This window comes from Acomys minous (assembly GCF_964271855.1).
Source record: "Acomys minous genome assembly, chromosome: 1".
Classification (NCBI taxonomy): Eukaryota; Metazoa; Chordata; class Mammalia; order Rodentia; family Muridae; genus Acomys; species Acomys minous.
In genome coordinates this window covers 82368493-82395154 of record NC_140483.1, presented here as the reverse complement: position 1 = coordinate 82395154, position 26662 = coordinate 82368493, and the positions used below count along the sequence as shown (strand labels likewise).

At 42.9% G+C, this 26662-nt stretch overlaps 1 protein-coding gene across 1 annotated transcript in view; it reads right to left on the bottom strand.

Moving 5' to 3' along the window:
* Positions 1–26662, bottom strand: part of PHLPP1 (PH domain and leucine rich repeat protein phosphatase 1) — a 207145-nt gene that overhangs the window by 6607 nt on the left and 173876 nt on the right. Inside the window, exons 11-15 of the mRNA XM_084787940.1 lie at positions 23423–23623; positions 18959–19121; positions 15149–15279; positions 8799–8903; positions 491–685 (exon numbers count right to left, since the gene is read on the bottom strand). Coding sequence (XP_084644066.1) covers positions 491–685; positions 8799–8903; positions 15149–15279; positions 18959–19121; positions 23423–23623 — 795 coding nt within the window. The remainder of the gene's footprint in view (positions 1–490; positions 686–8798; positions 8904–15148; positions 15280–18958; positions 19122–23422; positions 23624–26662) is intronic.

Here is a 26662-nt window from a genome sequence, read left to right as displayed (position 1 = left end):
AGACCTAAGGCATCTGTGGTACCCTGTGGTCTCGGGGAAAAGTCCATGTGGCACACGAGGAGACCTAAGGCACCTGTGGTACCCTGTGGTCTGGGGGAAGCTGGGTGTTGTAAATGAAGAAAATATGCTAACCAACAGAGGCTTAACATTAAGGCCCAGTTGTCTGAGAAATGAGATCCCTGTCACTAAGAAGGAACATCAATGCATCTCAAACTGAAGCAGTCTATTTCTAACAACCAAGCAGCACCGCTTGCCTACACACAGTGGCAACAGTCAGCCGAAACTACACTGCGATCAACCTTTCCAACAAGAGAGAAGCAGCAAACAAGAGCAAGAAGCCTGACATAGGGAGACAAACTATAAACTCAGCCCTCAAGCAGCTGCGGCAGGAGGATTCCAAGTTCAAGGCCAGCATGGGCTACACAGTGAGACTATGCCTCCAAATGAACATAATAAAGAAATAAAACAAAAAGTAGAAGAAACCACTTACCTTTGCATGACTATGAATGTATTGACCATGTATTCTTCTTCATTTTTCGTTTTCTGAAGCTCTTCAGCCAGAATATCACTCATGGTGCACTGGAGAAGGTACGGCACCTCCACGTTCCGGTCTCCGTCGAACACACCATAGAGCGCCTCCCGGTTGTCACGGAAGTTATTCACAGACAGCGCTGCAACGCACAGCCTGCGGGATGAGACAACTTGTATGATGAGCCCGGTCATCTTTTCTTTCTTATGCCCTATGGAACTCTCTGTGTCTCTGTCTCTGAGGATGCTCTGGTTGGTCTTCACCTCCAAGAAGATTTGAAAAACAAGAGCTCAGAAGGCTTGTAGGAACTGATTACTGAATGACTTCTCCTCCAGTTTAGTGTTTTTTTTTTTTAAATAACTTAAAAATTATTTATTTTTAAACTTTACATGTGTGAATGTTTTGCCTGCATGCATGTATGTGTATGCTTGTTACCTGTGGTGTCCGGAGGAGAAACAGGTGTTGTGAGCTGCCATGTGCTGCATGTGAAACCTCATCCTCTGCAAAAGGATGTGCTGTTAACTGAACCATCGTTCCAGACCCTATTTTTAAAAAGACTCATTTTTAATTATGTGTGTGTACGCTCTGTGTTGGGGGTGATAGTTGCCTGTATGAGTGTACATGCCTGTGAGACCAGAGGCAGAGCCCCCTGAAACTGTACTTATAGGCAGCCTTGATTGTCCTGACATGGAAGCTAAAAGCCAAACTGGGAACTGAGCTTGACTCATCTACAAGGGGAATATGTGCGCTCTTAACTGCTGGACCATCTCTTCAGGTCCAACTTTATTTTTAATGACAACAACAAAAAAAGAGAGTAAGAGAAATGAGAAATATATCAGGTTATGACCTACAACCTATGCATACAATAAATAGTTACTAAGTAGAACATTCATATCAAAATAGAGTGACAAATAAAACACGAAGATGGGATAAAGAATGGGCAATGTTTGAAGAAAAAAAAAAGGCTCAGCATTCAGTCAGCGCTGCTGGCGGAAGAAGACAGGGTATTGGACTGTCAGGAGCAGCCACTGAGCACAAGAAGGCAGAGTCTGCCTCCAAATTAAAGCCAGGTAGCCAGGCACAGCAATACTGACCTATAGTCCTAGATGGACTGAGAGAAGCAGAAGTTCAAGGCCAGCCTGAACTACACGCTCAGACCCTGCCAACAAACCCCTCAAAACAACAGCCAATGGCTACAGAGAGAGGAGCAAGCGTGTGAAGGAGAGTCAGGGCACTGGAGAGTGGTGCGATTATGTCAAACGCTTAAACTATGAGAACGAGAGAGAAAGAGAGACATAAGAAATTCACACTTCTATAGCTACAATTTCAGGTTTGGTGAAAACTATAAACCTATAGATAAGAGAAGCTCAGCCAACTACCAGTAAGAGAAGTAGGAACAACGAGATCAAGTTGCTAAACACAAGGGAAAAGGGAGGCTGCGGTGCAGCCCCAGCATGGAGGGGCAGCGCACTGGCTGTGGGAACTACAGATGAAATGACTGCCACAGAGCATCTCTCAGCATCCCAGGCAGTGAGGAGCAGCTTGGAAAAGCTATGGGTGATGACACTTTAGACGCACAACAAAAGGACATCTCACCTGAAGACTTCACTGTGAAAAGCACAAAAAGAGCAGGACAAAAGGAGATCCAACCTCTACACATAAACATCAACTGGGGAAGATGTGGCTTCTTGCCACCGTGGAGTGCGGCACCTACCACCTGGAGGCCCCGGCTGCTGCTCACACCCCTCAGTAAACATGATGGTTTCCACCTTATATCTGGCTCAAAATGTCCATGGTACTGATACTGAGAAACACCACATTGGAAAGCAGAACAAGCTAAAAACACTAACATTATATTTTGGAATTTTATAACAAATGGGGAAGTAAAACACTGGGCCACATAGAACAAAGGCAGATGCATGAGAAGTTGAGATATTTCTAACACTCTTTGCAAAGTTATACAGAATTGGAGGTAAGCTGCAATAGGTAAAAGATTATACTATAAAGATGCACACACACACACAGACACACAAGGAAGATAACATGGAAAATGGGATAAAAAAGTTATCACAAAAGAAAAAAAAAAGAATGGCTAAGATTTTTTTTTTTTAAAGAAAACAACCAGGGTGTGGTGGTGCACACTTTCAGCACTTGGTAGGCATAGGCAGGTGGATCACTGTGAGTTTGAGGCCAGCCTGGTCTACAAAGAGAGTTCCAGGACAGCTAGGGTTACTACACAGAGAAACCCTGTCTCGAAAAAACAAAAAAGAGTTCCAGGATAGCCAGGGCTGTTTCACAGAGAAACCCTGTCAATAAATTGAAATTTGAACTTTAACTTATTTTCACTGGATGTAAATAAAAGACCTAAAAACTATCCTCCAAAACAGAAAAGTCAAACTGGACAAAAACAAGACATGAATATACACTGCCTATAAAAATGAGAATTAAAGAAAAAAAAAAAGCAGATAGGTAAAAAAGTATTAAAGTTAAACACCAACATATCACCCTGTAGCCACTGATCCCTAGAAGCACCTGCTACCTGGGACCCCAGAGGCCACACCTGACAGAGACCCAGGTAGGTGTAGTGTCATTCACAGTCCTTCACTAGTCTCACTCCAGGCCTGTGGCAGCCTGCTTCCAGGTGCCTCCTCCCCTCTCTCCGGCTCCATCACCTCTACTCCCTGAGCCCAGCTCAGCTCCTCTCACTCATTTTCCCTTGCACGTCAACCCCCTGGGCGCTCCAGCTCTTGTTTCAGAGCCAGGGACTTCCCAGCCGGATCACATCTGTCTCTCTGGACATACCCACTGTCCCACTGCAGCCCACTTGCCCCTCCTCGCACCACATCTCCAACCCCCTGGGAACCCCACCTTTCGGTGTAAACTGGATCCCCTATCTTTTTCCCACAGCCTTTCTCAGCCCTTTTTTCCTAGCTCCCCTCTATTCCTCTTTGCCACCCACAGACCAGGGAATACACAGCCATAACACTTTCCGGAGATCCAGCAGGACAGCAGAAACCAAGAAATCAACACCCATCCAGTCAAGACAGGACCAGAGACCAGCAGCCGTTGCCAGATGCCTAGACACCAGTGCAAAGCCACAAACAGCAAGACCAGGGACAGCCAAGACAACGCGCTCCCTCCCACCAGAGCCCAGCAACCCTGCCCCAGGCCCCGGAAATGAAGCACAACAGGACTTCAAAACATCATGAATATGCTCAAGGACCTTACAGAGAACGAAAAGAAATCACTCAATGAAGACTGTGAAAATACACAGTGGAATGAAATAATGAAAACATTTCAAGACATGAAAGTAGACCTGGAATCATTAAAGAAAACCCAAACTGAAATAAAACTAGAAATGAAAATTTTAGGGAAAGAAGCAGCCAAAAATACTTTTATTTGCAGACGATACAGTTTTACATATAAAAGTCCCTTAAAAATCAACCCAGCAACTTCTACAGATGAGAGACACTTTCAGCAATGTACCAGGATATAAAATTAACACACAGAAATCGGTAGCCTTTCTACACACAAAGGACAGACTGGGAAAGAAATCAGGGAAGTAACAGACTTTACAATAGTCTTATAACTGGAGGAGGGGATCTGATGATTCTGGACTTGGTACCTACACTCATGTTAACACAGCTGCCACACACAGACACATTTACACACAATCAAAACAAACATACAAACCCAGACATTTGAGCAGGGTGTGGTGGCACACCCCTTTAATCTAGCACATGGGAGACAAAGGCAAACAGATCTCTGAGTTCAAGGTCAGCTTGATTTACACAGAAAGTTCAGGCATACCAGGACTCGATAGTGAGATTATTATTTAAAAGTATAATCAATAATAATAAAAATTAGAAACAAAGTAGTCTATCACATCAAACTCAACGTAGAAAAAATATGATAATTTCTCATGCATAGCTAAAGCCTTTGACAAGACATCTACCTATTCAAAAACAAAAATACTATCTATTCGCCTGGCCCTAATTGGTTTGATCTTGTGCCAGCCAAAATGGTGGTCTCAAGGCCCCATCCCCTGCTGAGGAGCTACAGGCAGTGGACAATTGCAGGCAGGGAGAATCACTCTTTTCTGAGCTGTGGGACTGGCAGTTTCCCATGCTCCAGGGTGTGCCCCACCCCCACCCCACAACACAGTCACGTGGCACTACTGGATTTTAGTAGCTTATAAAGACAAACACATAACAATAGATGTGAAATTGGGGGAGGTACCGTGAGAACTGCGTGGCGGGCTGGAGAGGAGAATGCAGCGCAGCCATGATGCCCCTTCATTTTACACACGTGCGCCATTCTCACAAATAGAGTGCTGGGAGGGTAGCGCAGCCTCTTGGGAGCACTTGCTGCTCTGGCATAGGACCTGAGCTCACTTCCCAGCAGTCACAGGCGACTCACAGTCCTTCGGAACTGTGATTCCTCAGAGACCTGATAACTTCTAACGACCTCACAGGCACCAGGTATGGACGTAGCTCACAAACATAAATGCAGGCAAAACACTCATTCACAAGAAAATTGTCTGTCTGTCTATCTATCTATCTATCTATCTATCTATCTATCTATCTATCTATCTATCATCTGTTGTCTGGTCTGTCTGTTCATTTGTCTAATTTATTTATTATCAATTTGACACAAGCTTTGGTCACCTAGATAAAGGGGACTTCAAATGAGAAAATGCTTCCATCAGAACGGCCTTCAGGCTAGTCTGTGGGACGCGTTCTTGGGTGATGGTAAGTGTGGGCGGGCTCTGCCACCCTGGACAGCAGGTCCTAGGTTATATAAGAAAGCAGGCGGAGCAAAGCACAGAGCAATCTGATAAGGAAGAGCTCACGACTCAGCTTTAGGTCCTACCTTCTGGCGCTGCCTCGTGTTCCTGTCCTCACCGACTTTGATGACAGACTGTAAGCTGTAACAAACCCTCTCTTTCCCAAGTTGTTTTCAGCCATGGTACTTTATCACAGCAACAGAAAACAAACTAAAGACGGTAAACTCAAAGTAGTTCCTGTAAAATCAGGAATGAGATCAGGTTGTCTGTTCTTTCTACTGAAAATCAACATAGGGCTTCAAATGTAGCTACAGCAATAAGACAAGACAAAGAAACAAAAGAGATGCAGATAGGAAGGAAGGTGTCAAACTACCCTCTACTTGTAGATAATATAACCATATGCACCGCACAGGAAAACTCTCAGTACTGCCAAGGGTTAGCAAAGCAAGAAACAAAACCAGTAGCTGTCCTGTACACCAAGAAGACTTCTGAGATGCTGCGAAAATAATGGAAATGGCTCATAGTAGCTTTAAAGACAATATATTAAACAAACACAGACAACAACAATAAATCGCATAGTAATAATCTACCCCAAAGTGAAAAACCTCTACAACCACAATCTAAGCCATTGAAAGAGTGGTAAGTACCAGGAGATGGAAAGACTTTCATACTCGAGGACTGGCCGAGTTTGCCTTCTGAAATGGCTACGGTACAAAACGCAATTTTACAGTTTCATGTAACCCCCATCAACATTCCAACATTCTTTACAGAAGTGGAATAAGCAATCCTGAAGTTCACACACCAACACAAAAGGCCCTGAATAGCTAAGGTAACCCTGAACAAACGAACAACGCTGACTTTCGAATTACAGGACCCGATTAACTATGGTAAACGCCAAGGTCATCCACAAAAAACAGAATAGAGGAGCCAGATATAAACCCATGAAGCTACGGCTACAACGTGCCCTTTAAAAACAACAACACCACCATCGAGTTCATTTTGTGTTGACCCACCAGTCCTGGGCACAGGATCTACCCTGAAGTATGGTTAATAAACCCAGTGAGACCCCATTGGAGAGAACTAATTGCGTGGGAGTCTGTGTCCACCTGTCCTCTCAGTGCTGGGACCCTGTCTGGCTTGACCCTGTGCACCTGTGTGGGCTGCCATAGTCCATGGGCACAAGATTTCTGACCAAGATGCTCAAAGAATAAATGGAGACAAGACAGCCATCTTCAATAAACGATGGTGGGAAAACACTGCGCCCACCTACTGAGGAACGAAACTAAATCCCCATCTTTCTCCTGTACAAAAATAAATAAAAAACTGATCAAAGACTTTAATATAAGGCTTGAAACTTGAAAATAGAGCTCAATTTTATACTCATCTTAACATTCTATTATTTTCTTGCCACGGGGCAGAATGAAGTAGTTTTTGTCGTTGTTTTGTTTGTTTTTTCTTTCTGCTAAAGCTTCCCTTTTTTTAGTCTGAAAGGGGCCCAAATTTCCCAGGTGCACGCCACTCCCTGCTTGGGTTTCTTCCAGAGGATGTGAGCCAACCTGAGAAGGAAGCAACTCTACACACAGAGAGGAGGAGAGTAAGACTAGAGATCCACCACGGAGATCTGCAGGCAAAGGGACCCTGCATTTGATGTGGAAAATAGCCAGCTCCTTGCTAAAGTGATCAGTTCATTTAAAAGGGAAAAATACACACAAAACATCTAGAAAGAAAAAAGACAAAGTAACCCATGACCCCGCACGTACACATAAAAACAAACAAACAAACAAAACAATGCCTCCAAACACGTGATTAGTCCTAGTGACATCAGAGTCCAAAGCTTGGCAATAAAGTGAGCGCTGGGGCTGCGTGGTGGCGCACTTCTTTAATCCTAGCACCTGGGATGCAGAGGCAGGAGGATCTCTGTGAGTTTGAGGCCAGCCTGGTGTACAAAGTAAGTTCCAGGGCAGCCAAGGCTACACAGAGAAAACTTGTCTTGAAAAGCCAATCAATCAATCAATCAACCAACCAACCAATCAAAGTGAGGGCAGGTACACTGGGACTGTGGGGTTCTGCCCGCCTTCTGTTTCTTTGTCCAGCTGGTGGCCTGCAAGTGTGTTCACTCCAAGACAGCTCACAGGCCAGTGCATTTGCTCCTTACACAGTTTTCTCAGCTGTAAGGTGAAACAGTATGCAAGAAAACCAGACCTGACTGTGGCTTGCTTATCTCACATAGGTAACAGATGCCTTAGACTTAGAAAGCAACTGCATCCTGGAGCTTCTTTAAAGACAGCTTCTTTAGCCTAAGATGTCACTCCTCCACGAAGACATCCTGAGTGTCCTGAAGAAAATGCCAATCTCAGAACAAAGTGCGAGCGCAGAGTAGAGACAGCCAGAGCCTGGGCAGAGCGGAAGCTAGTCAGGTGCTCCGCCTTTTTGGAGTAGCCGGCACAAAGCCAAGTTGCCCTGCAGGGAACAAGGAAGGGATCCATGGCTTCCCTATGCCCAGAAAAGGACTTATGTCTGTCACTCTCCAGGAAGGGCACCCAGGAGGTCTGTGGTTCACCACCCTGCACTACAATCACCTTGGATACTTTAAAACCTTTTGATTAGATGAGTCTAGGGTGTGGTGGTGAGAGGGCTCTGAGGGACTCCCTGCCTCTCTTTCTCTGACTCTGTGTCTGTCTGTCTGTCTGTCTGTCCATGCTGGTTTTATCAACTGTCTTGCCTCCTGAGTTTGGAGATTACAGGCCAAGATGGGAATGCTGTTGTTTTATCTCATTGGTTCTAACTACACCCAGGATTTTAATTAGCTTACGATTGGATCACTTTCCACTTTCTGTTCATTTAGTATTCTCAATACTTTGTATTCTTATCCCTTAGCTAGAGAAAGAATGATTCTTTGCTTTTTTAATCCTCAGCACCTCCTCATAGAGTGATCAACTTGATTGCATTCTTAGGAAAATCCACACTTGTAGCTAAGACAGGAGTGATCAACACACTCTAAAAGGAAATCCTGATGAGCTACTAATAGCAAAAAGAGAGACAGATGACATGACCAGGAATGAAGACCAAAGGCTGCCAAGCTAGTTCAGACTGCAGGCATATTCCAGTCAGCAACCTAAGAGATCTCGAACACAGACAATCAACTGCTTCTCTCTTGGTAAACAGGTTTCCCAGGAAGATAAAGGGGCTTTTCAAAGGAGGAGAGATACATGTCGATCCTGAGGCCTTTTTCAAACACTGGAGTCTTACACAGATATAATGTGTCAGCTACATAGTATCCTAGCAACATCTCTAACAAAAGCAGAGTATGCATGCCAAGCAGGTCCTCAATCTGCGGTTTAAACACTGGGGAGTGAGCCGCATTCTGAAGAAATACGCTCTACGACACTCCACAGGAGGAAAGATGCGTCACTGGGTCTCTAACCCAAGATAAGAGGCAGACAACAGGCATTTTGTGGTCCAAAGTGCCACACGACAACGTACTTGTTTTTCACTCCCGAGGCTTCAGTGTAGCCATGACTCCACACTGCCGGGGCTCCAGGTGCATCTCCTGCTGCAGGCTGGTCAATCTTGAAGCAGCGCATGTTACTGCAGAGGGAAAAGGTGGCAGGAACCATCAGGACTACCCAAGAAGTGAGACAGCTAAGCACCCTCCACTTACCACCTCCGCTGTGTCTACTGTGAAGGAAAGATTTATCGGCGTCAGGAGCCTGCTGACGCCTCAGGTGCTTTACATTGATAATGAGAACAAGGGCACAGACAGGGCATGGAGAGCAGCTTTCATGGTGACCATAGAGCAGCAAGTAGAGCTCGGCAGGTTGTACACTACATGTCTGCTCTTCCCTCAGTCCTCACATGAGTGAACAACTTAAGACAACAGGGAGACGGCTCAGTTGATAAAGTACTTGTCCTGTGCAAGCTGAGAACTTGAGTTTGACCCCTAGAATCTGCATACAGTGTTGTAATCCCAGCACTAAGGAGGCAGACAGGACCCCTGGGCCAGCCAGCCTAGCCTAATGGTGAGCCCCAGACTCCAGTGAGAGACGCTGTCTCAAAAAGCAAAGCAGTCAGCTCTTGAATGAAGTTGACCTCTGGCTTCCATGTGCACCCGCACACACATGAACATGAATACGTACATACTTAATATAAGGAAATAAAAATCAAGTATCACGTTGTTATAATTATTGCTTCAATGAGCCCCCACATTTGAAAAGAATTTGGTTGGGTGACAGTATTCATCTTCAAACCCAATGTTGTCTGCATCATCCATTCAAATAGCCAGCAGACATTACTAAGGTCTTGCCATACCCAAGAATGTCCAATTTCTTCCTTACGTGTATAAACCATCTACATTTATGTTAATACCATACAACAGACATGTAAAATTACATTAATAAATTACTAGTTTACTGGCTGTTCTAAGATGTGAGATTCAGGTCCTCAGCTGTTAAAGGGTTCAACAGAACCAAAGTGGAGGCATGAAGTAAAAAGGAATAAACGCTAACTGCTTTTAAAGCAGCCTATCAGACAGTGTCTAGTGCCGCTGGGCAGGACGTCCTAACCCATGGAAGGAGCGCTGTGCATTAATGCATCCTATGTGGCAAAAGGGAGCTGGCTCATTGCATGTTACTATTGGGCTTTCTTCGAATTATTTAAATGGAAGAAAAAGTAAAAAATATGTACCATTTATTGACAACCTAAAACTGAACTCTTTTTTGTCATGACCCCCCTCAAATTTAAATATCAGAATAGTCTTCCAAAGAACCAGCTAAAATGTATCTAGTGCTCACTCTAGTTGTAATTACATGATTGCAGTTTCTCTGAAATTAATAAATTTGGTTAAACAAAAGGCTCTAAGGGCTGGAGAGGTGGCTCAGTGGGTAGAAGGGGTTGCTGTTTAAGGAGGAAGACCTGAGTTTGGATCCCAGCACTCATTTGAAAAGCATGGCTGTGAGCACCTGTAACCCCTGTGCTGGGCTTAGGGGGGTAAGGGGGGGGGAGGGAGAAAGGAGGAGGAGGGAGGGAGAAAGAGAGAAGAGAGAAGAGAGGATTAAGGAGACTTGCTGGCTGGCTGCCTAACTGCAGGTTCCGTGAGAAACTCCATCTCAGAGTGGTATAGCAGGTCACCCAACGCCTTCTCTGGGCTCTGAGTGCGCAATCAGGGTGTGCACCCGCCACCTCCACACACATAAGAATATACTCTCAATTACTAGCCATTTACTCTCTCCCACTGGGAAAACAGATGGTATTAATATAAAATTAACTCACCGTAGGCTGTAAGTGCTCTTTTCAATTGTTTCAATCTTATCAATAAAAGGGAGGCAATAAAAAGTGAATGTGCTGCTATGTGCTCTCCAAGGGAGTTAGCGCTGAACTCTGTAAAGTGTTGTCACGTTCCTTGACTGTCACACACCTGGGCCACCCTCCTGATTCTAAGGACAGCTGATGCTCTACTTCTGAAGACACTGACGATCTTTATAGACCAAAAACTTCAAAGCCAGGTGCAGTGGTGCTGTAATCCCAGCACTTGGGAGGCAGAGGCAGGTGGATCTCTGATTTCCAGACCAGCCTGGTCTACAAAGTGAGTCCAGGACAGCCTGGGCAACACAGAGAAACCCTGTCTCAAAAAAACAAAACAAAAAACCCCAAACCAAACAATTTTCAAAGGAATAATTCCATTTTCCAATCATTACAGAAAAAATACTAATCTCTGGCCTATTCAACAATTCTTTTTAAGGAGACAATGGCCTCTCTAGCTTAACTACGTGGCTGAGCATCCTCCTAAAAACATGGCTATGCGGCCTCTCTGACATCTTGCTTCTGGCATGGGACTGAACCCAGGCGCTCAGGCCACAGAAGACATCCTGTGTGTAGTCACTCTAGCTCCTGTACAAGTCTGTCATCCCCAATCACGGTTCTGTGTGGAAACTTCCAGTTACTAAGAAGACGCAGTCTCTGGGATACTAACCAGAAGGTAACATTTTCAATGTTATGATTCATCCTTACTGATTATTTTTCTTAACTCTGAGAGCACAACGCCTTCACCACAGAGAGTAGGTTATTCAGTAACATATGCCCATGCAAAGACATTGACAGATTTCATTTATGCAAACAGAACTGTGGGCTCTCTTATCCATTATCTATCTACCTGTCTGTATATCTATCATCTACTTGACTGTCTGTCTGTCTACCTGTCTACCATTAAGCATCTATCATCTATGATGGTTCAGCATATTTTTCTAATTGTGTCGCAAATATTTTTAAGTTATCTCATATTCATCCCAAAAATAACTAGAAATATCCTGATAATTATTATCTCCATACTTAAAATAAACACTAACTGCTTCTTAAAATGAAAGCTTTTTTTTCCTTTTCTATTTTTTTAATTTTTTTAAAAAAAAATATATTTTTAAATTTTTTTCTCCTTTATTAATTTATTCTTGTTACATCTCAATGGTTATCCCATCCCTTGTATCCTCCCATTCTTCCCTCCCTCTCATTTTCCCCTTATTCCCCTCCCCTATGACTGTTCCTGAGGGGGATTTCCTCCCCCTGTATATGCTCATAGGGTATCAAGTCTCTTCTTGGTAACCTGCTGTCCTTCCTCTGAGTGCCACCAGGTCTCCCTCTCCAGGGGACATGGTCAAAGGTGAGGCACCAGAGTATGTGAGAAAGTAATATCCCACTCTCCACTCAACTGTGGAGAGTGTTCTGTCCATTGGCTAGATCTGAGTAGGGGTTTAAGGTTTACCGCCTGTATTGTCCTTGGCTGGTGCCTTAGTTTGAGCGGGACCCCTGGGCCCAAATCTGCCTATCATAATGTTCTACTTGTAGGCTTCTAGGACCCTCTGGATTCTTCTACTTTGCCATTCTCCCATGATTCTCTCATCTAGAGTCCCAATAGAATGTCCTCCCCTCTGTCTCGGTTTCCTGGTAAGTGAAGGCTTTCGTGGGACATGCCCCTTGGGCTAATATGCAGATATAAGTGAGTATATACCATTTGAGTCTTTCTGCTTCTGGGTTAACTCACTCATTATGATCATTTCTAGCTCAATCCATTTATCCACAAATTTCGGGAATTCCTTGTTTTTAATAGCTGAATAGTATTCCACAGTGTATATGTACCACAGTTTCTTTATCCATTCTTCTATTGAGGGACACTTAGGCTGTTTCCATGTTCTGGCTATTATGAATAAGGCTGCTATGAACATGGTTGAGCAAATTTTCTTGCTGTGTGCTGGAGCATCTTCTGGGTATATTCCAAGGAGTGGAATAGCTGGGTCTTGAGGAAGCCCTATTCCCATTTTTCTGAAATAGCACCATATAGATTTCCAAAGTGGCTGTACTAGTTTGCATTCCCACCAGCAATGAAGGAGTTTAAAACGAAAGCTTTATCTGAGGATTTATGGACTTCTAGGGACAGAGTCTGTTTTCTTTGAGGATATGGCAGGCGGTCCACATTCCAGTGCACGGCCCCACACCTATGAGTATATGAGTGGACGGGTTATTTATACCCCACAAAGTTTCAGGGACTGTGAGGTAGAAATGTATCTAGAAGGAAATAGGGGGGAAGGGAAGAGGGTGGGGGTAAAGAAGGAAACAAGGGAGAAGATGAATACAAAAACAGTCTTAGTATGTAGACTAACCTAAGCAGGCCAGTGTTTTAAAAGCCACTTTTAAAGAAGGCTCTCTCTCAGGCAACCTGCAGTGTTCGAATGTTTCTTTCTTTCTTCTTTTTGTGTATGTTTGTACTTCTTTTGTTAAATAGTAATGCCCTTGGTTCATTCTCTATTTGAATGAAAACTTTTCTTTCTTTCTTTCTTTCTTCTTCTTTTTTTTTTTTTTGAAAAAATGGATTTATTTTATTTTTTATTCTGTGTATGTGAACACGCATTAACACGTGTTTGCAGGTGTCTGCTGAGGCCATAAGAGAGCATCAGAACCTCTGGTCTTCTGCAAGAACAGCATATGCTCTTAACTACGGAGCTATGTCTCCAGCCCAAATGGAAATATTTTTTTTTTTACTGGCTTATAAAAGTACTGCCCACTAACAATATCAAGACTTTAAACTGGGTTTCCAGTATTTCTTCCCAGTTGTCATTTGCCTTTTAGTTGTAGGAATTAATACAAATACCTGTAAAATTATACATATGTACATATGTATGTGTGTCTACATATAATGATTTGTTTGTTTTGGCTTAGTTTTTGGTTTTTTAAAGAAAGGGTTTCTCCATGTAGCCTTGGCTGCCCTGGACTTGCTTTGTAGACCAGGCTGGCCTCAAACTCACAGAGATCCGCCTGCTTCTGTCTCCCCAGTGCTGGAATTAAAGGTGTGCTGGGCTCGGATTTCTTTTATTGACAGTTCCTCAATCCTTTCTGACATAAAAAGTAATTTCTAGCTTATGAATACATTCAAGCTATTTTATTCTACACATTTCACTATTTAATCCACCTGGAATATATTTGGTACAACTTCTCTTAATAGCTAATCCATACATATAAGGAGAAATTGGGATACAGTTCTTTTGGATCACTTAGAAGCAGGTTCTTCCGCTCTGTCCCGCAGGTGGCCCTATAAATTACTGCGCAGCCCCAGCTGACCTTGAACTCATGGCACTCCTCTGCCTCAGTCTCCTCTGTGTTGGTTTACAGGTATAAGCCATCATGCCTGGCATTGACCAAATTATTGAAAAATAAAGCTTTCATATCATAAATATTCATGAAGATGGAAATATATGTTGATATTTTGAGTGCTCTTAGCTCTCATCCCTTAGGGATGATGCCAGCCACTCCTGTCAGCTGCCGGATGAGGAGACTAAAGCCTGAGGACTGAGGGAGCCAGGCTGCACCCCATAAACAGCGAAGGAAAATGAAGTCCTATGTACTCTTTGTTTATGCAGCATTCTGCAGCTATAAATCAAGTTAGTTTTTCCAGTAAGTATTTGAAAAGCCAGCAGAGGAGCACTAATTAGATCAGGTGGGTTCTAACCAGGACGCTTTGATTTGTGCTACCAAGAAAGGTTAGTAGTGGGCCATTGACCAACACGCTCATCTTTTCAGTGTCTTCCTAACTTACTGCAGATGACTTCCAGCAAAAGAACCCAGCAGTGCATAAGAACACATGGCAGAAACAAAGAGCGCGCTGTTCAAGAGCGCTATTTATAAAAACAAGGGCTGAGAAGTACAAAGGGGAAAGCAGAAAGCAGTCACGCAATCCTACTACTTAGAGAAGAATATTTGTTACCTAGCCTTTGGGGTGTGCTTTAGGTGTGTGCGCATACTTACATGCACAGTGACACATATTTAATTTGTAAAACTGGGATAATACGTGTGCCGATTTCTTTGTCTAATACTATCCTGTGGAGACCCTTTGACTATTTAGTTACATTAGCTATATTTGCAGTTCTGTGATGAACACTCACAGTGGCATCTTTTCTACTGCGGCTACCTTAAACTTCATCTGGCCACACTTTATCCACACCCACCATGGGCTTTCTCAAGAAGGAAGAAACTTTAGTTGGGTCTAACTGCAACTATTTACTCTGCATTACCAGTTATTCTTTTTCTTTTCTTTTCTTTTTTAAAGAATCCAAAGTTTAGGTTCTACCACCTTCCTTCACATCATCTACCTCTCTCAAAATCTTTCAGTGACACACATTACCAGGAACTTGGGATTGGGATTTTATGTTCCCATAATAGACACTACCCTCCTTCTGTGTTGTCTCCTGCTGTGTATATGGCTACTAAGTCAAAAGAATCTTTCAGTTTCAAATGTTTATGAAGCTGTAAATTCCACTGTTAGTGAACACTTGAGGCGGGCCACAAATACTTACTTCAGCAGCTCCAGACTTCTGTGGTCCAGGGCAAGGCGAGCGTTTCCAGTCAGGTCTAGCTCTTGCAGTTTGGGTGGTAGGTTTTCTGGTAACGTGATTTCACTTAGCTCATTACAGCTCAGATCTACACACTGATGGAACAATAGAAAAAAGAAAGATGACTTGGAGAGGCTGCAGGTTCACACCTGTGCTCTGCAGATGAGCACTGTCATTTAAAAAAAAAAAAAAGGCAGTGCCTGCCACTCAGCCACACACATTTAAGGACTTGGCTACATAAACATTTTTCTCTTTCTTTAACTCCACCATTAATCTTTTCCATTAAAGTTTATCTCTGCATTTAAGATAACACATTAGCTGCAAAAAACCTTAAGGATTGGCTCTTTTCCCATGGCTTATATCTGTCCCTGCTTGAGCCTTCAGGGTTATATTTTAACATTAACACGAATCCAAAGGCCTTCTCAATGCAAAACTAAAGATAGGAAGACACAGAACTTTAAAAACAAACAGCAATTTATAGAAAAGATCTTCATCAACCCTACGTTTGACAAAGGGCTAATATCCAAAATATATAAAGAACTCCAGAAATTAAACACCTACCAACCAAATAACCCAATTAAAAATGGGGTTCAGAGCTTAACAGAAAATTCTCAACAAAGAAATCTCGAATGGCTGAGAAACACTTAAAGAAATGTTCTACATCATTAGTCATCAGGGAAATGCAAATCAAAATGACTCTGAGATTCCATCTTACAACCTTCAGAATGGCTCAGATCAAAAACTCAAGTGACAGCTCATGTTGGTGAGGATGTAGAGAAAGGGGAAAGGTCCTCCACTGCTGGTGGGAGTGCAAACTTCTACAGCCATTTTGAAAATCAAACTGGCACTTTCTCAGAAAATTGGGAATAGTGCTACCTTAAGACCCAGCTATACCACTCCTGGGCATATACCCAAAAGATGCTCCATCATACCACAAGGACACTTGCTCTACTATGTTATATAGCAAGCAGCTTTATTGGTAATAGCCAGAAACTGGAAACAACTCAGATGTCTCTCAACCAAAGAATGGACAAAGACAATGTGGTACATTTACACAATAGAATATTACTCAGCTATTGAAAACAAGGAAATCTTGAAATTTGCAGGCAAACGGATGAAACTAGCAATGATCATCCTGAGTGAGGTAACCCAGACCCAGAAAGACATGCATGGTATATACTCACTTCTAAGTTGATATTAGCCATGAGGTACAGAATAATTTGACTTGATTTTGTATCCAGTTATTTTGGTGCAGGTGTTTATCAGCTGTAGGAGTTCCTTGGCACAAATTTTGGGGTCACTAATGTATACTATCATATCATTTTTGAACAGTAATACTTTGACCTCTTCTTGTCAAAGTAATACTTTGACAAATCTTGAAATTTGTATGCAAATGGATGAAACTAGAAAAGATCATCTTGAGTGAGGTTACCCAGACCCAGAAAGAGACACATGGTATATACTCAGTTAGAAGTAGATATTGGCCACATAATACAGGATTACCACACTACAATACACAGACCTAAAGAAGCTAAAGTATAAGAAGAACCTATGGAGGATGCTTAATTCTCATTCAGAAGGGCAAACAGAATAGACACCGGAAGTAGTTGAAGAGAAAGAACAGGATGGGAGCCTAACATAGATGTCCTCTGAAAGACTCCACCCAGCAGGGGATCCAAGAAGATGCTGAGACTCACACTAAACATTGGGGTGGAGCACAGGGAGTCTTATGGAAGAGGTGAGGGATAGAAGCACCTGGAGAAGACAGACCAGTGGAGCCAACAAATCCGGGCAGAGGAGGAGGTGCTAGAGAGAATGATGCACCAACCAAGGACCATGCATGGTGAGGACCTAGGCCATAGGTAGGCAGCACAGTCTCTTTATGAGTCCCATAATATGGGGGTTAGGGACTGCTTATAACAAGGACTCTGATGCCCACATGCTACTTCCCACTAGTCAGGCCAGAGGAAGAGGATACAGACAGTCCAGGTGAGACTTGATAGGCTGAGATTAAATGTTAGGGGAGGAGGGTTCCCCCTTGCTGAGGACTGGGGGGGGGGGGGAGAGGGGGATTGAAGAGGAAGGGAGAGACTGAGAGGCAGTGAGGGAGGGGGATACAATTGAGATGTAAAGTGAACAAATTTAAAAATAAGTCAAAATAAACCATTTAACAAAACAAAACACTTGCTATTACTCAAACTTCCACCACCTGCCTCCTGAAAAATCAGTAATTGCTGTTTCTATTTGTAATGGAAGAGCTAGATATGGGAAATACTACAGCATACACAAATGGAATTAAAGAAAACTAATTTAAAAGCAGCACCAGAAAGTAAGCGGAAGGGGGTTTCAGGGCTGTAGAAATGGTTCAACACTGAGGGCTTTGGCTGCTCTTGCACAGGACCAGAGCCTGGTGCTTAGCATCCACATGGCAGTTCACAAGCTCCAGTTCAAAGGGATCCAATGTCCTCTTCTGACTTTCACAGGAACCAGGTACACACGGAATGCACTTTATTTTTAGAAACAACAACAACAACAACAACAACAACAACAACAACAACACACACATACATACACACACACACACACCCCAAATAAAAATAAATAAGAATTTAAAAGGGGGTTACAAAGCATGTTATAGAGAAAACAACAGAAAAAGAAGGAACTTGACAGAATAAGTGCACTGATTTTAGAATCCAGAAATCTAAGGAAAAAGCTAGGATAAGATTAGCTCTTACTCAGAAAGACCGTATGTTGTAAGATACAGTCAAAATCTGAGACTTAAATATCTATTCCTATTTCTCCTTTTCACCTATAGAACCTAAGTCACATTGGTCAGGTTTAACTGTCCACTTGAGAGAGTCTAGAATTATCAGTGAGCTGGGCCTCTAGGCAAAACTGTGGGAATTCTCTTGATTAAACAAATTTTTGTTGTTGTTGTTATTGTTTGTGTTTTGAGATAGAGTCTCTCTGTGTTAGCCTTGGCTGTCCTGGGTGTTAGGATTCTGCTTCAGTCTGCCTACCTGTGATGTCATCACCTACCTGCCATGGGGGCGTGACCCTGCCCAGGGCCATATAAAAGGACAAACCTCCACCTGGCTCTCACTCTCTCTAGGGTACCCTTCCCCCTTTTCCTCCCCCCCCCCCATGCTCATTTAATAAACTCTGTATAACATAACATCTGCTGCCTGGTACCTTCTATCTATCATCTGCCTTAATTTTTATATATAACACTAGATTCACTTTGTAGACCAGGCTGGCCTCGAACTCACAGCGATCCACCTGCCTCTACCTCCCAATAGGGAAAGACTCACAGGCTCACCTCCAGTGCAGGCGGAGGCTCCTGAACTGCAGACAACAGGGAAGGTGAGCTACGCCCTAGCATGCAGTCATCCCTCTCTCTGCTGACTGTGGGTGCAGTGTAGCCAGCCAGCTGCTCCAAGCTCTGCAGTGTGAGCTAATAACCAATCTTTCTCCTGTGAGCTCCTTTTGTCAGGGTCTTTTACCACAGCGCTAAGAAGTAATATTGAAACTTTGGACTTCACACACTTTATCCATTTGTATTTTAAGCAGGGTGTTTAAAAAGCAAGCAAGCAAACAAGAGAGCCCACAGCAGGAGGAAATTCTCTATGCCTAAGAGTTTCATGACATTAAGCCAGGCACAAAAACTCAGCAGAGATTAGGTTGAAGTAGAGATTCACGCTGACATGTCACCTTGCATGAACACCACCACCACACAGGCCTCGCGGTATTGAGGGGGTTGGGGAAGCCACTAACCTTGACTTCTGGGAGCTGCATAACCTCAGGAAAGACTTCGATGCAATTGGAGTGAGCAATCACTGTGTGCATGCGCCTGCAATTCATGATCGTTGTTGGGATGGCTTTCAGTTTATTCCCACTGATATCAATTTCTTCAAGTTCCTCTAGTTTTGCCATTTTACTAAAAGAAATGGATGGGGAAATTATCAATTAACTGTAAGACAATTTAAAAGTACAGACACAATGAGGAAAAAAAAGGAACTTATGACTTTAAAGATTCACGTACAACAGTCATTTTTATAAACTTTTTTCACTGCTGCTTCTGAGTAACGAAATGTTTTATCACTTCCTTTTCTCATACAGAACAAATGCTTAAGTTTAACATTTTTTGTTTGTTTTTCTCTTCTTTTGTTTTGTTTTTCAAGACAGGGTTTCTCTGTGTAGCCTTGGCTGTCCTGGACTCACTTTGACCAGGTGGGCCTCCAACTCACAGCGATCTGCTTGCCTTTACCTTCCCGAGTGCTGGGATTACAGGCGTGCACCGCCACACACGACTGATAAATTCAACTTTTAAACTGAGACGAAGAAAAACCAAGGTTCTTTTGCTCTGAAATTTTCTTTTACTATGTAGCTTAGTGTGAATTCCAGTGGAAATCCTACTTAAACAGACCAAAAGCCAACATGAATTGCTGTGCCTGCTCTGAACTCAGGTTGAGAGCACGATTCTCCATGCTGGGCATGAATACCCCAGCGGTCGCAGGGAGCATAAAGCAGCTCCTGTTAGTGAGCTTCGGTCCTCAGACCCAGCACCCCAACCCGCCTGGCACCACAGACGATTACAAAGTGATGGCGAGGCACAGGGGAGGTTGACAGCAGAAAAACTCATCTCTTCTCATTCAAGAAGAGCCTTAATTCAAGATGGCTCCGAAAGAAACTCCTCTCATGTCTTACTCATCATCTCCGTGGATGGATCGTCTCCACCTTACTTTAGTTACATATTTTAGTGTACTTTAGCATTTTTTAAAAGGTTGTGTTTCTTTTTCAAACATGTAGCTAACACTTAAAGCAAGCAGGCAGGGAACAAGAGTTCATATTTGCTCTGTCACTGTAGAGGGCGCCAGTTCTTCGCCACCGTGGCAGCATTCACTCCTCACACCATGATGAGTGACCAAGGACTGTGAGAATCCTCACGAGTTTACATTCCCGGTGCTATTTCTCCTAGTGGTTCTACTTATTTCAACACACTTAAACAATGTATCAAAAAACACTATTGCTGTGTTACATGTCAAGTGTTGAGATTACCTATTTCTTGGCTTGATATAAACACAGGCTTCGGGTATAAGAGTAAGTTTTCTTATGAAATCATGGCTTTTGATATAAAAATACACCTACCAGGCTGTATAGTTATATTACAAATAACAATGTAGAGCATGAGATAGTTAATTTGATGACGTTGTCCTTCACATTTTAAAAGAAATATGAAGAAATCAGTGGGTAATGAGGCATAAGAGAATGAAGAAAGATATGGAAACTGGGCCCAAGGAAGGAAACGCTTTCATTTCTCAACATAGGACGAGGGTGGCAAGCAATGCTGATGACAACTGGCACTGGCAAGCGGGGCATAGCCTCAGAGCCAATGATCACTTTTCACACACTGATGTTGGGATAATCTCTTGGGCACTGTGTAGAGGTTGCCTTTGTATCATTCAAATGCTGAGTTCTGTATCAGCAGAGAGCTGAGACCAGGCCAAACTTTGGTGTTGATATTTTTATGTAACATCACCTGTCTCAGTGTTTTGTAACATCTCCATCACCTTCTAATTGGTTTAATCAAGAGCTGGTCAGCTATAGCCAAGAAGTGGGGGGATAGGTGGGGCTTCCTGGCAGAGATTGGAATACTGGGAAAGAATCAAGTGCTGGATTCAGCAGCCAAACGTGGAAGAAGAAACAGGTGCCATGGGACTGAGGAGAGGTAACTAGCCTCATGACAGAAAGTAATTTAGTATAAACAGGTTAATTTAAGTTATACGAGCTAGTTGGGAACAAACTCTCATATTAATAAAGTCTCCAGGGTTAAGACAGCCTGGCGATGATTGGCACCCATGTCCAATATTAGATACCATCCAAATTCCGGTAAGAGAAGCCTTTTTAGTCACATTACTAAGTGTGGAAGTGACTGTGGCCACTCCCAAAGCATTGTCTTTGCATTCCACTGTAAAGTACCAATGCACAGAGACAGCAATTTAACCATCAATATCAGAGGAGGCGGGAAATGGGAATGAAAACTATATTACCAAACCTAAAGCGACGTGTAAAGTCAACACATGTGTGGATCCCCCTCCTCCTTCAACAGCCTAGGAGGGAGCCCTGGCAGGAGAGAGAATGCTATTTTGGTTTGGTGCCTGTGCTGCACTGACCAGCAGAATACCAGAAGGTTAGTGTTTGTTTCTTTGATGTGTAGGTGTGTGTTCCAAGTCCTAACTTGTACAATAAATGTCAGTGAAATGGAAGTAAATCAAATCCTCCTAGCAAGCTTGGTGTGTGGGGTTCTTCAAAGTCAGACAAAATGCCACTGCTCCCCCAAACAGAGATATTAAAAAAAAAAAAATCAGTCCTTCTTAGAGCCGTCCTTTACCATGTCAAGCAGTTTCTCTGTTTGAACAGGTCACCATGATATTTTTGTCTTTTTTCCCTTTCTTCCCTCTCTCCCATTGTCCTCTTTTTTGAGGTGTGAAGGAGAGGTAATGAGCCACATGGCAGAACATAGTAAAACATCAGCTTTCTACCCTTGTGCTACACCAATCAAGTTTGTTTGTGTGTGTGTGTGTGTGTGTGCGCGCACGTGCGCGTGCATGCGCCTTAGACATGTAAGTGGTACTGAGTGAAGGCCATGTTGGATGTCTTCTACCTCACTGGAACTTTTGAGATATTCATCTGGTTAGTCATCCACTATGAAAGAAACAACAGTCCTGAGGGCTTATATCACTTGACCATGGACCAGCATCTGCCTGGCTGTCTTCCCAGAGCTGGGGTTACAGTTCTACGCTGGCATGCTTACTTTTCTGTGAACACTGGGGATTGAAACTGGGGTCCACATGCTGTGCTGTAATCACTTTACCAATGAGCCACCCCCTCAAACCAAGTGTTTATGGGTTCCTGGTTTACATGCCAACTTATTTTTACACACACACACACACACACACACACACACACACACACACACAAGAACAAATTATTTAATTGTACGTAATATTCACTAAGTGGTAAAAAAAATACCATAAGATAAATTAAAAACTAAAAATGCATCATTTTACTAAATCCTATGTAAAAAACCAATAGGTACAGTTCAAAATAATCTGAAAAGTTGCTATGACTAAATTTCTTCAACAGGATAGTCTGCATTAAGTACTAAATTTGAATCAAATCCTATGATGTATTTTAAAAACTTTTCTGCTTGTTTATGTGTATGTATTTGTGAGTCATCTTTCTAGAGTCTCCCCCCAACCCATGTGTGTGTGTGTGTGTGTGTGTGTGTGTGTGTATGTGTGTATGTAAATATTTTTAAGAACAAAAGCCTGTTTAAAAGTGAAATTTGCCTTTAATTCCATCACTTGAGAGGCAAAGACAAGTAGATCTCTGAGTTCAAGGCCAGCCTAGTCTACAGAGCTAGTTCTAGGACAGCCAAGGCCACACAAAAAATCCTTATCTCCAAAAACCTAAAATAAAATAAGTAAAATTCAATAAAGAAAAGCTTTCCTCTATCACTCTAGAGAAATTTGTTGTTAGAAGTACTGATTAATATAATATCCAGCAGAATAAGATTACTTAATCAGAGTTGATTCCCAACCCTACTATTAAGACAATTTATTAATTTATATTTATTTTGTGTGTATGAACATTTTGCATGCATATATATGTATGTACCACATGCATGGTGCCTGTAGAGGTCAGAAGAGGGTGCTGGGTCCTCTGGGACTGCAGTTATAGATAGTTGTGAACCATCGTGTGAGTGCTGGAAACCTGAACCCAGGTCCTTTGCAAGAGCACAGGTGGCATCTCTCCAGACACCCCAAATTCCAACTCTTATACACCACAGTAGTACGCTTGGATTTTTGCTTTCCAAATAAAACTGACTAGCTAAAGAGAAGCAACAGGAAAAACAAACAAAGAAACAAACAAACTACAACAACAACAAAAAACCCCACCACAACCCACCATCACCACCAACAACAAAAGGCTACTAAAAACACATTTGAAAATGTTAAGAACATTCTAGTGACTGGTTCGGGATATATTCATATTAGAAAAGCCAATACTGTTGCTCTAAGGCAATACTTGTTGACTTCAGCTTGCGTAACAGATAACTACAAAGGAGGAGGAAGAACAGACATCCTTGTCACCACCCTGGACCGAGGCTTCGGCTGTGACATCTTCCCTCTGTGCACATATATGTTAGAACATCCTCTTACAACCCTCTGTTACCTTGCTGGGAAGCTCTGAAGCCGGTTGTAGGCCATGTGCAGGATCTTCAGATGTGGATGCCCGGTTAGCAAGGGCACACACTTATCTGTGAGGCTGTTGTTTGTCAAGTAGAGCTCCTGTAATATGCTGCTCGTCTCCTCAGAAAGTGTGGCTGGGGGCAGGGTTTCCAGCTTGTTTGCTGATGCGTTCAGGAATCTCAGGCTGCGGAGACAAAATGTAGGTGAGTCCATTAATAAGCTGGAGCTCTAGTTCAGCTCCATCAGCAAATCCAGAACCTGCATGAGCAGACAGAGTGGGAGTTGGGTTTAAAAACAGGAACAAAACACAGGTCCTGGCTTCAGAGGATTCCATGCAGCAGGCATCTAGATCCCCGGCCTACCTAGCATGCCAAGTGAACGCAACATCCAGCTGGAATTAAATGCAAAGACAAATCGCCTTTTACTGAAATTCAAAGATCACAAGAAATGCTTTTTATAGATGGTAGAGAATGGAAGAGGTAAGGCTAATAATCTGACATAAGGAAGAAAGCAGTGGGCTGGAGAGATGGCTCAGAGGTTAAGAACACTGACTGTTCTTCCAGAGGTCCTGAGTTCAATTCCCAGCAACCATATGGTGGCTCAAAACCACCTATAATGAGATCGGATGCCCTCTTCTGGCCTGCAAGTGTACATGCAGGCAGAGCACTGTATACAAAATAATAAATAAATTAATTAAAAAAAGAAAGAAAGAAAGCAGTAATTGCTTATTTTTAAAAAGAGAAGGTTCTTATATTCAAGACAATTCAGTTAGATCACCACACAACTAAACCTGGAGGTGACATGTCCCTTTTCAGTATGATGTTTGTACAGCATTTTACTGTCAAATATCCACAGCTATATGAGGCAATCTACCCTGCAGCAAAACAATGGACTACTGGTAGCAACAGGAACAAAGAGTTACAACTGCTGGGTCAATGGCTGAATCTCATAGAAACAGCGGTAAGTAAGAGCAGCAGGACACAGCTGGATATAAGTACGTCATGGGTTCAACACCATAGAGTCCAGACACAGACAGAACCACAGTGTGGTAAAAGACATCATGGTGGCTACAACCCACAGGTGCACAGGGAGTCAGTACAAGGAGGAGCTGCCTGAGGCATCCATCTCAGGGGACGAAGTGCTGGTTATGCAAGTGTGTTTACAATGAGAAAAGTTACCAGGTCCTACCTACACTTGGGAGTTTGCTATGTCGTTTTCTCATACTTACAGTATACATCAGAAGATTTACACTCAAATGAGCAGCTGCCATGGTTATCAGATGATGGTGTGGACAGTGGTAAAATACAAACAACAGCTTTATACCTGTAAGTCACTTCCTTCCACTTACTGTGAAACACAGGTTCAAGAACAATGCAGAGCTGAGGACAAGGAGAGAATTCTTGCCTCAGTTAGGGTCCAAATCATCCAAAGGGCAGGAAGGACAAGGTGGGGACAGAATATGCCAAAGCTCTGAACTCAGACATCAGGCTGTGCAGGTGCAGCAACAAGGCTGGAGTGCCCAGTGCACTGGGTCACCAGTCAAAGTCTGTGGACAACTCCATGAGCCTACCATAAACATGTTCCATGAGGAAATGCACCATTCTCATGCAGAAACATTCTGGTTTAACACTCGGTCAACATGCAGAAAATAAAGAATCCAGCCCTACAGGGACATCCAATTCACACCCAGTTCTCCAGGCTCAGGAGAATCCCGAAGGAGGGGACATTCAATTCACACCCAGTTCTCCAGGCTCAGGAGAGTCCTGAATGAGGGGGACCTCCAATTCACACCCAACCCTCCAGGATCAGGAGAGTCCTGAATGAGGAGGACCTCCAATTCACACCCAACCCTTGAGGCTCAGGAGAGTCCTGAGTGAGGGGACAGAAAGACAGTAAGAGACGAAGTGGTGGATGTCTATCAGAAAACAGGGTTTTCCAGATGTAATAGGGCAGGTGACCATGTGACCTTACAACAGGCGTGACAGAGTCTATAAGGCCTTGGCAAACTCAAGCCAGAAAAGAAATACAATGCCAGCATAAAGGGCACAGGTGGGCATAAGGCCCCACTGCTAGCTGAGGAGCTGCTAGCATCTGACAGCTGTTCAAGACGAATTGTTAGTTTTCGGGCAGCCCCTTCAAGAGTACTGGAGAAACAGAAATTGGGCTCCTTGAGTTAAAGAGAGGGGGAGTTGGAGAATGAAAACACGAAGTTGGATGGGTAGGGAAGTAACAGCTGACTGGGGAAAGTTGGGGAAGGAGGAATATGCTCAAAATACACAGTATCAAATTATCAAAGAATTAACAAAATATTATTTAAAAACTCGTCTTGGTTTAAACAGCTCATATGGGTGCTGGGCTGTTCTAGCCTATGTTGAGAAAAGGTAATTTTAAAAAGGAAGAATATGGAATGTTGGGTAGTTATTTTTTCATCTTGGACTATTTTTAAAGGCTTTGTATGAGGAGCCCTTCCTAGTACTGCCACTCTCAGCGCTCATACACTAATTTACACTCCAATTCTGCACACACACCCCATAGTTACACACACCCTGCTGCACGAACTACTTATCTGAGGAAAAGCAACTTCCTCAAAATAAAGTATTTTCCATTAAAGAAGCATGTATTCTGTTGACATTTAAAGAAAAGGAGAAGGGAGGGGTGGGTAAGGGTTGAAATGGTCTGTAGAAACCATATATAATCATGGAAATTGTAGCTGTGTGTTACAGAGCAGAAAATTAAAGGTCAATCACTCAGTTTTCAACTGGTCTTAAGGAGGAAGAAAAGCACTTTTCACTAGAACTCTTTGTCTTTTAGGTTTCATTTCTACAAGCTGACTTAAATAAACCAGTTCTTCGGTACAGAATTAGAATAAATTAAAATGTAGGAATTACGTTTTTATTGCCCTTAAAATATCATGGAGTAGGGTCAACTGGGAAACTATCTAACAACTGTTAAAATACAATTCTCTAGGAAATGTGCAGTTAAAGACACATAAAAGACTGGAGAGAGAATGAATTCATGAATATTTGCATACTTTTAGGCCAGAAAAAAAGGAAAATATTGTTTTAAAAACATTGACACATCAGTGCTCATCTATAAAGCTGCAAAAGAGATTTTTAAAGCCCTAGCATCTGAACAAGAGGAAGAAAATTATTTCCAAGGATTTCCCGTTGGCTGCCTGAAATTGCCAGCACTTATGGAACTCTCTACTCTCCACAGAAAATTA